The 10,669-nt window shown below is 39.1% G+C and overlaps 1 protein-coding gene across 2 annotated transcripts; it reads left to right on the top strand.

Annotated features, from left to right (window-relative positions):
• Positions 1–789: 789 nt before the first annotated feature.
• On the top strand, positions 790–9,413 carry LOC129350831 (annexin A11-like). 2 transcript variants are annotated; one of them, XM_055018661.1, is made up of 14 exons: positions 790–1,086; positions 2,599–2,678; positions 3,457–3,681; positions 3,868–3,955; positions 4,880–4,974; positions 5,291–5,404; positions 5,586–5,676; positions 6,046–6,125; positions 6,217–6,273; positions 6,411–6,504; positions 6,629–6,724; positions 7,850–7,908; positions 8,097–8,219; positions 8,481–9,413. In XM_055018661.1, the coding sequence occupies exons 1-14, from the start codon at positions 804–806 to the stop codon at positions 8,538–8,540; spliced, it is 1,545 nt and encodes a 514-aa protein (XP_054874636.1). In that variant the 5' UTR covers positions 790–803; the 3' UTR covers positions 8,541–9,413. The 2 variants fall into 2 exon arrangements, with proteins under 2 accessions (XP_054874636.1, XP_054874635.1); XM_055018660.1 differs by having other exon boundaries at positions 3,310–3,681.
• The last annotated feature ends 1,256 nt before the right edge of the window (positions 9,414–10,669 follow it).

Raw genomic sequence — 10,669 nt, 5'->3', positions numbered from 1 at the left:
TCTCTCTATTCCACAGAGTATGTTCCAGCTCTGTGGGCTTATCCAAATACAGCAACGTCTTTTTTCTATTAATAAAATGCAAAGCAGCAAGGACTGTTCCATTTAAGTCCACTGGAGTCAGTTTTACCATGGAACAAGCAGCCCTACTGGGACATAGGCTTGACCAAAATTAAAGTTTCCTCACCACGCCACCACTCAACTAGAAAGGTCTGTAAACCAACAGCCCTGGAATGAAGAGTCTGCCATTCGTTAGATTTTAGTGACAGTGGCACTTACATTGCTTCATTCAAAAGAAAAGACTGCAGTGAATACACTACAGACTTAATTTATATTAGAGAAAACAACTGAAACTAGGGATGGCTGTAATGGGTCGTTTATTGTTTGCTTTTGCAATCATCAAACAGTACTGCACCGTGAGTGAAGGAACTCGGGAACCTATAAACCAGGCTCCATGTCCAAAGTAATGATTAGCTGTTCGCTTATTCTATGTCTCCTCTATATGTTTCAAAGCAGATAGCTATAAATGCCCCTGTTCTGAAAAATTCACATTGCTCATGTCTTAGTCAGTGAAGCGTTCTGTCCAGTAGGAAAGATGAGGAGGAGCAGTTTTACAACTAGGTGTGTTTACAGCTATGGAAGTACATTCGGTATGTCTTAAAGATGTCAGAGGAGTGTTTCTATGGATTAAGTGTTGTTTGCCAGCAGATAAGGTACATTTTTGCCTAGGTGGCTCCACAAGATGAATATTAATATGATTTTTTTTGGAATAGATTAGAGAGCCCTCTAAGTAACTGTTCCATTTTATGTTCAAAGCAATGAGCTACCCCGGATACCCCCCTCAGACAGGCGGATACCCACCTCAGCCTGGGGCTTACCCTCCACAACCAGGTGCTTACCCACCCCAGCCTGGAGCTTACCCTCCCCAAGCAGGAGGAGGCTACCCACCACAGCCAAGCGGCTACCCTCCTCAACCTGGCGGCTATCCACCACAGGCTGGAGGTTATCCACCACAAGCAGGAGGATATCCTCCACAGGCTGGAGGCTATCCACCACAAGCAGGAGGCTACCCACAGGCACCACCTCAAGGTAAGCCAACATTTACTATTGTTAAAGGAATAGGTCAACATTCTGGACATGGCCTTATTTGCTGTCCTACTGAGAGTTGGATGAGAAGATCCATACTGTTCTCATGAGCAATATTGCAAGTTGGCAAGATGGAAGGTAGGACACTTGAAATCTGTTTAAAAAAAAAAAAAAAAAAAAACACACACAGTATTTTGATCTAGAAAATAAAACAGTTGTATGTTGACTGTGTCAATTTAATCTGGCTTACAACCACTTGACTGCAGCAATATGTAACCACACTCATCACAGGCATGTGGACGTTAACCTGCAAGGTATTTTAAATGTTATTTGTTGCCTTTTTATTTAGTAGTTGTTTTATGATGAAGTACAATATTCATATCAATGCAACAAAGTTCCACACATGTCAGCAGCATTTAAGATGCAGCTGCAAATGGTCATTGAAAAATGTGATTCATGGTTTCAAATGGCTGTTAAATAGCTGCCTGCAATACTTTTTTGCACAGTGTTTAAGATTGTTGTTAAGTTCTGATTAAATTTAATTTTTTTCCCCTTACTATTAGACTAGCCGAAAAGTCTAAATTTAAATTCCTGTTTAATTGACTGGGAAATTAGTCAGTAGCAACATCTGTAGACTTTATGGTAAATATGGAACTACCACTACCAGCAAGTTAGATAAGCTTAGCATAAAGATGGAAGGCAGGTACAGTGAAGAACTAGCATAGTTTCGCCTCAAGGTAAGAATTGTGACACTCATGGAGTTGCATGATATAACTTGTTTGTTCATACAAAAAAAAATGTAGTGTCTGCCTTGTGTTTTTTCTATATCTTGACAGCCCACAGTGACTGTTTTAAGTCTTCTTGTCAGTCACACTTTTTAAATAATTAAGCAACCAAGATATAATGTATTAAATAGCTAATTTATACAAGTGCTAGAAGGATGATTTTGTTGTCATTTGGCAGAGCCTGAGCAGCTGGTTATCAATGCACAGCCTTTGTGGTTATTAGTCAATATGACAAGCTGCTGGTTGTAGCTTTATATTTACCCTACAGACATGAGAGTGACATTGATCTTTTCTCTAAACCCTCACTGTGATTAAATATTTCACAAAATAATAAACAGCATGTGCAAATGAAACTGAAGTGAAACAGACTGTTAAGGTCAGGGTATTCTAATGCCTATCATAGAAAGGATGAGTCAGATAAATCCTGTTTGCAGGCCACAGTGATCATGAGACTTGTAGTTAATAGACTGGAATTTTTTTCACTGTCAGAAACAAACAAATCTCTGCTGTTGCTAAGAGAAGCAAGTCCCAGAGTCTATCTTTCGCATAGTGCTCCCATTCTCTCTCCAGAACTCTTTCACATACTTGTTAAGTAGCTGACAAACAGGAAAAAGAAACTTCCAGTAAGAAGGGGTCACTCCTGTTTCAGTCAAATATTGTCAGACATATTTTCATTACATAATACTTCCTCAACTCTCCCGAACAGTTTATTCTTTATTTTCCACTGCAGGCAGCTGGGGAGGTGGCCCTGCTGGTGGATATCCCTCCATTGGTCTTGACAATTTATCTAACCCTGGATATGGTGGCATGGTAAGTTTAGCCTAAGAATATCACCTGCACCAAGAACATGTTTTATATATGTGTAATGCAGTCATTGGATTATTGCGTTGAATATTCCAGTTAGAATGAATTACACATCCTTTAGTGGAATATCGCATCCTTTCAGTTTACGGTAAGACTTTTCCAAAGTACGCATCCTAAAATCTTCAGCATTACCATTTCCTTTGTCAGCTTCTCTAGTTCTGCTGCATGAAAACCAGGCATGTACTTAATTCTTATCCAAGCTTCTTAAACCTATCAATCTGATGCAAATGTATCCCTTTTACTTTTCTGATGCGTCGTCTTGTCTCTTATATTCTCATTTATGCTATCAGGTATATGGAATGGCATTTTATTAGCATGGCCACACTTTTTTTGGATAACTGTACATCATGCATCCAGAATAACGTAAAAGCAACAAGCCACTTCAGTGTGTCTTCTGAAGTTGATTCTACAGTAGGGGGCAGTTACTTGGTAATTTGTTAAATACTGATGTAGATATTACCAATTCCCCAAACTTACCTATTCCAAAAAAGGTGTGACCAGCTATCTGTACTTTGCTTAAAATAATCTGAAAGAATCTGTGCGCAAATTATGGAGTGCCAATCTTTCCAAATCACAGGCCAGCCAGACCTCTGCAGGCATGGGGGGTTTTACTCCAAACCCGTCAATGTTCGCCCAAGCCCCTGGGGGGTATCCACCTGCCCCTCAACAAGGCGGGTATGGTGCCCCCTTCCCTAACCAACAGTCATATGGCCTGTACCCACAGCCAGGAGGGACCATGCCCCAACAGCAAGCTCCAGCGATGGGCTACCCTGGTCAGCCTGGCCAGCCAATGCCTGGTTACCCGCGTGCACCATCACCCAACCCATCTATGCCTGGTTACGGAGGAGCACCAGCACCTATGCCAGGGTACCCAAAGGTCCCATCACCAAATCCGTCCATGCCAGCCTATGGAGGAGGAGGAGCCATGCCGATAGCTCCCCCTGTCAATGTAAGAAACACTGAAAAAAAGCATTTTTGACTCCATCGGTTATAAAACAAAATATCAGTCTTGTGATGCCTTTAAGTTATGTTCCACACACACACTATTTTGAGTATCTACAATGTTTAAACAAGAGCAAACTTTTTGTTGTAATAACACTGTTGCACTGTGGAAATTGTTGTATTGTTATCTCAGAGAGGATTCAGGGGGACAATCAAGGACTATCCTGGAGCTGACCCACTCAAAGATGTGGAGGTCCTGAGGAAGGCCATGAAGGGTTTTGGTGAGTCAGGACCTTAATTAAGCTATAATAATTAATTAAAGATCTTCTCCCAGTGCGTTTGATGACATGCAGAATATTACTGCTTTGAATAACACCCAGCATCTTAAATGTTTCTTCCTTTACAAAGTGAAATCACCTGGTTAGTTAGTCATTGAAAAATCCAGATTCTATAAATATTCAAATAAGTTTCTTTTCAACAATTTAACCACCGAATACAAGATATCTCCTACATCACTGAAAGTTGCCAATTGGCTACTAAAGTAGTTGTTATGTCACAATTCTCAGATACATACCTTATTGTCACATTTTAGATAAGCGTTGAGCAAATTTCCTCTTTCAGCACATGAATCTGCACAGCCCTGTACAGTCAAACTTTGTAGCTACGTCATTCTTTACATTGAGGCACATGAACACATTTTCTAAATGGAGAGGAGTTCAGGTCACTTTGAAAGCCAAAGATCTTTTGATACATGTGATGCTCTGGATGTTGTCTACGTGCGAAGTTTTGTTCTAATGGTATATTCTTTTGGGCCAATATTTTACTATTCTAAATGGCTCTATGGGTCATGGTTAGCTAGGAAGTATTTAGTTGAAAAATAATTTTGATAGTGTTTTTCAGCTATTTGTGATCATCGTCAGACTATTTCCTCGTTTCAGACTATATTATTCAAAAATGTGAAGAATTTCATAGAGCATTCTCATTCTGTGGATATTTACTTATCTGTGAAGAGACACCTAATTAATTAGTCAGAAGTATCCTGCAACTATTGTTACTTTGTTTTTAGTTATGGGCAGCCTTTATTTGCATGTTCTTTTTGTAAATTTTGAAAGACAGTTTTCATTTTAAGGTGTAAGTATTTTATTAAGCCACATTTATTACCTGTAATTCATGTCAGATTTGACTTTGTGGGCTTGTCTGTGCAGGAACTGATGAGCAAGCCATTATCGACTTGCTGGGGAGTCGCTCCAACAAGCAGCGTGTACCTATGCTCAGGACTTTCAAAACCGCCTATGGAAAGGTAACAGTCCTGTTCATGCCTGTTGTTATGTTTTGTACTGCCATTGCGTTAACTAACCTTCCATTAGAAGAGTATCTATTTTTAAAATAAAAACAGCATTTACCAAGATAGAAACCTACATGGCTCAGTGTGCATTACAGAGCAGTGCATAGTAGTGACAAGCAGACAACAGGTGCCAGTGCTTCCAGTAAAATGGAGAGGGGATTAGATGTCCTCAAAGCTCATTATAGCTATGCCCAGAGCTTCTTGCACCAAATTTTTCACTACTGCAGTTAATGGAGGTTTTGAGTTATTTTAAGCATATTTCCACTTTCAGGATCTGATAAAGGACCTGCATTCAGAACTGTCTGGAGACTTCAGGAAGCTGGTCATGGCCATGATGAAGACCCCAGCTGAGTTTGATGCCTATGAACTCAACAGTGCCATAAAGGTGAATGTTCACAAAATGTTGTTAAAACACAGAATCATGTTGACATGCTACATTATAATGGAATATATAAAGAACTACTTTAGCTGTAGGTTTGAATGAAGATTCCCTGAACACACATAAACAAGAAGAATTCTTGCAAGGATGAGGTTGTGAGATCATCATTGTTCTGTCTCCCTCACAGGGAGCTGGAACTGATGAGGCCTGCCTGATAGAGATCCTGTCTTCCCGCTCCAACGCTGAAATCAAGGAGATAAACCGGATTTACAAACATGGTGTGATGTCCCAGGGCTGTAAAAGCACTGCTTTCCTACATTGCTCTGTTCTTCTTTATCCCACAGCATCACAGCACTGGTTTTAGAGTTTTACTGTATTTATAGATAAGCAAAATGTGTGTAGATGTAGATAGTACTATAACATTTCAAAATGCAGATGTTAGTACAAGCATTTTTAGTCCATAAATTGCTAAACTAGTTCAACTGCAAAGGCAAAATATTCTGATTACCAACTTCAACTCAAAAATATTCATCAGACTTTAAAAGTCTCTTTTGCTTGAACTGACATATATTTGTGATCTGTTTTTAGTAGTTTTTTTGTGTGTGTGTTGTTATTGTTGTTTTATTCTTACTTTTTTGCTGTTTCAGCGTACAAGAAGTCACTGGAGGATGCAATTAGCGGAGATACCTCAGGCCACTTCCGCAGGCTCCTGATCTCTCTCTCTCAGGTAGAGCTGTGATCCAAATGAATTCCATTTATACATCTCTTAGCAGCTACCATGAGATTTAATTAGGAATATGCTGTTTTGTATTGTGTAGGGTAATCGGGACGAACGTGAAACTGTTGACATCTCCCTGGCTAAACAAGATGCTCAGGTAAAGTCTGTTTCTTTCTCATTAGTAATTAACGTTTCATGATTTATCTACATCTTGGTAGCTCTTATATTGTTAATAACTTGACCTGCTAATTGCAAAGATATTGAGGTTTGGACATTTTGCTTTTATCTGAATAGGCCTTGTATGCTGCTGGAGAAAACAAACTGGGAACAGATGAGTCCAAATTCAATGCCATTTTATGCGCCAGGAGCAAACCCCATCTCAGAGCAGGTACGCTTTATGAAGAAATCTGATTTAAAGCGTATCAAAGGACAACTGAGAATTAAGTCACAAATGCAAAAGTTAAGTGCCTTGTTAGCTATATTACTGACTATGTGTGGATGTGTGGGTATAGTGTTTCTTGAGTACCAGCAGATGTGTGGCAGGGATATTGAGAAGAGCATCGGCAGGGAGATGTCTGGGGACCTTGAGAGTGGCATGCTGGCAGTGGGTAAGAAGGCACACACACCTATCCAAGTCTATTCTTAGAAAGGCCACGCCAGTTCTATTACGAGAGTTAGTGTACGTCATGCATAACTAATTAATGACTGTAGAGAGGCTTGTCTTTGGTACATGTTTGACATAACATTCAACCATTTAACAGTTTCCATGCTCATTGTGTTAAAACACAAGTAAAAGTACTGTGATACCTAGGTAGGGGTTTTGTTCAATGCGTAATCTCTTTGTTTTTTCCTTTTTTGCCAACATTTCTCAGGGTTATGGTACAGTAACCTATTTTTAGATGTGTTTTAGTTGAACTCTGCCATTGGTATTGCACACTCACTCTATATGTTGTCATTGTTAGGTGGTGTACACTCCTGTGTTGAAAGTCTGCCTCTGTTGTTCTTGCTGTGTTTCATTTCCATTCACAGAACAACATTGTTTCTGATTTCACATTTACATGTGGAAAAAAAGGAAAACTTTAAAGCTGCATTCATCAATATTTGACCACTAGGGGACAAAAAAATCCTAGAAAGAAGCTTAGAAATACAGCTTCAACTTCGTATTGGTTTTGTTAAATTGTTGTTGTACATCTAACAGAGAGTAGCTTTATCCCGTTTTGACATCTAAATGCATGTAAATGCAATATTCACTTTCCTTTTAGCTCCGTTTTGTCTCCACAAATTCTTGAGAACAGAATCTCTCTCTTTAGAAGCTGTTAGAAGTTTTTGTCCTGCCATTTCCTGCTGCCCAGGTAGCTTACAGTACATTTATCAGAGCTTGTTTGCTTAACACTGCAGCTGCCTACTGCTGGCAATGGGGTTGTGACATTGACAAAAGTGGGTAGACTCAACCAGATGGTAAATGTGCTAGATGCAAATGGAGTGAAAAGATTAGTCATCGTGAGTTTAGGAATAAAACAATCATTTCATAATATCCAAATATTGACGCAGCTTTAAATTTGCTTGTAGTCACTGTGTGCTTCTTTTTCTTTTCTTTCTTGACTTTTCATAGTTTACTTCCCAGGTGACATATGATTCTCATCTCACTGTTTTAAATATTTTCTGTGTTCTTTACAATGTACTCCAATGAGTTTAAGTGCATTTGTTGATAATAGGTATTTTCTATGTTTCAGTGAAGTGCATTAAAAACACACCTGCCTACTTTGCTGAGAGACTTTACAAGGCCATGAGGGTGAGAGAAATCACTAAATAAACTTAGCACTGGATTTATTTAAATGCATTCTCATTTTGTGTATTTATGTAATTGTGTGTGTGTGTGTGTGTGTGTGTGTGTGTGCGTGTGCGTGTGCGTGTGCGTGTGCGTGCGCGTGCGCGTGCGCGTGCGCGTGCGCGTGCGCGTGCGTGCGCGCATATATTCAGGGAGCTGGGACCAAAGACAGAACCCTGATCCGGATAATGGTCTCCCGTTCAGAAGTCGACATGCTGGATATTCGCCAGGAGTATGTGAAGAACTATGGCAAGTCGCTCTACACGCACATCTCTGTAAGTATCTGTATATATAGAAACAGTTATTGTGCACTTTTTTTTTTACCAATAAATAATTTGTTAATACTTCTGTGTAATGCACTGACATTCTTGCACTGCACATCTTTGCACTTTTAAACTTTATTTTTATTTTTTCTGTTAAAAAAATTTTTCACCCTTGTATATATTGTAAATAAAGCTGCTGTAACAATGTAAATTTCCCCTGGAGTGGGGAGAAATAAAGAACTTTATCTTATCTTATCTTATCTTAATTAATAGGGAGACACATCAGGAGACTACAAGAAACTCCTATTGAAGCTCTGTGGGGGCAGTGACTGAAAACGAGACAGCCACTACAATAGAGATTTCTATAAGTATCATTTTTCTGCCTTATCTTTATGCACTATACACAAACTGCAAACCTGCATGCCATGCCAATGCTTTCAATGCAATGTTTACTGAGTTATAAGAACCTCCTACATATTGCTACATGTTACTTTTATATACACAGTGTCACCAAAAGGTTTTATATTTTTTCACTTGTGATATCTTTGCTGGATATATGAGTCGAATATACATGGCCAGACAATGTATTTGTTAGAGCTTACGTTACAATTTTAAGAGCTGTATATTTTCTAAGATTTTTTTATTTCAATTGTGCCAATACGATTAGATATCAAATGATATCTAATGCATTTATTAGCTTCTTTTCTGATTATCAGCAATTCTGAAGAAAGTATGAGGCACAGAGTCGATAGCAGCTATGTACCAAAGTAAAAAATAATGTTTGCAATTGTATAATCTCTTCTGTTTTTTATATTTCTTGTTCAGCATAGTTGTGCTGTGTTTGAAGCAAATGCTTTAAATGTCTAGTATGTGATTCTAACCCAAAACCCACGGAATATGAACTGGATGTCCATTCTGTGAGTGTGCTAAAAAAGAAAAAATCAAGTGTTCATACACAACCCTGGCTCTGGAAACTAGAAAAAGCATATCAGACTGATTAACACCACACTATTCCAGCATGTAAGTTTGTGCACTTTCATGCTCATACACAGGACAGGGGTAAACGCAGAGGGAGGGGAGTTGGCAGGCTTCAACTTTAGTTTGTTTATCGTATACCTGTCATTGTAGCATGTAAAACCCAGCATTACATTTCATGAATTCTGATCTTGTATTCATGAGTCTCAGAAAATAAACACTGAGAATGTACACTGGAATTATTTGTCGTTCATCATGTGCAAAGTACATGAGAAATGCAACAGACATACTATAAATAGGATTTGTTTTGATTAAGATATTCCTCAAATAAGTTTTATACAAATCACTGGTTCTCATGAGATGGCTTTCTCACCAGTTCCAGCTCTGTGAAGCAAATGACACATTTTTGAAGTGCACATAAATATGTACAAGCCTTGCAGAAAATAGACATTAAAAGCAAGCCTTTCATCTGATAGTTACACACTATTACATTTTATTTTATGAACTGAAAAGAACTCACATGAATTGTCAGCTGTTGACATTTCTGGAATCTGATCAATCTCCTATGTGGTATCACTCAATAACCACATTGCCGAAAGCTGTTGAGACCCTTCCATGACCACTCTGATCTTGTCAGTGCTTGGCAGTAGACACGGTTTGCCAGCAGAGGGCAGTCAAGTGTTTAGTCAACCCCAAACGCCACACAAAAGATGTGAATGTCAACAAGCAGCACTCATATTGATCATCATATGATGGCATGAAATCTGTAACCCAGGTCATAGTTTAAATGTTTACGGCCCACTAAACAAGTGACTCGATTCTCCCACACGGAATCTGTCGAAAGTCTCGCAATCAATGCCAGAAACCTGCTGGTGACTCTTAAATACACTGCATTTTGCTCAATCAATACCGACATATAATTTTCTCTTTTCTGGAGGGGGATGCAAGGCCAGCATGTGTGGCTGCACAAAGAGCTCTAGATGCCTTATTAAGTCCTGCTGGCTTCGCTTTAAACACTTTTGACTGTAAAGATGTGGCTCTGCGCTTGGCTGGCCACAGTAGTGTGTGTGACTTAACTGCACTACGATCAATAACTGTGGAGTAAGGAGGAGGGGGAGCCCGTGGAATTGATGGCATCCATAAAGCTGCCTTGGCCACATTAAACAAGTCTACCATGTCTGCAGTGCTATCAGAGGCATGGGGGACCCTTGGGTAACAACAGCCATGCTGGAAGGATCAGTTTTGATCACGTCATGTTAAAATTGACTAGCAATGGCAAGAGAAAGTTTCAGGGCTTTAGATAGATGCTTAGATTACAATAACTGTAATTATAATAGAGATTAGATGTGATTACATCAGTTTCTAGAAGACAATTTAGATATCATTAAATGAGTTTTATAAGGTAATTTCAAAGTGTTTCGTCATGTCTCTGCCAACACTAGTTCTGATATCATTATGATCATAAACCCTTTTTGTGTTGCAGGCGT

This window comes from Amphiprion ocellaris, chromosome 16, assembly GCF_022539595.1.
Source record: "Amphiprion ocellaris isolate individual 3 ecotype Okinawa chromosome 16, ASM2253959v1, whole genome shotgun sequence".
NCBI lineage: Eukaryota > Metazoa > Chordata > Actinopteri > Pomacentridae > Amphiprion > Amphiprion ocellaris.
The sequence above is the reverse complement of the archived record's forward strand: the minus strand, read 5'-3'. Positions and strand labels throughout refer to the sequence as shown.

Bases quoted from the DNA above. Each gene is read 5' to 3' on its own strand.
- LOC129350831 (XM_055018660.1), top strand. From the start codon at position 804: ATGTTCAAAGCAATGAGCTACCCCGGATACCCCCCTCAGACAGGCGGA. The intron at 2,679-3,309 runs GTAAGTTTAGCC...TCCAAATCACAG, and splicing joins ACCCTGGATATGGTGGCATG to GCCAGCCAGACCTCTGCAGG. The intron at 4,975-5,290 runs GTAACAGTCCTG...TTCCACTTTCAG, and splicing joins TCAAAACCGCCTATGGAAAG to GATCTGATAAAGGACCTGCA.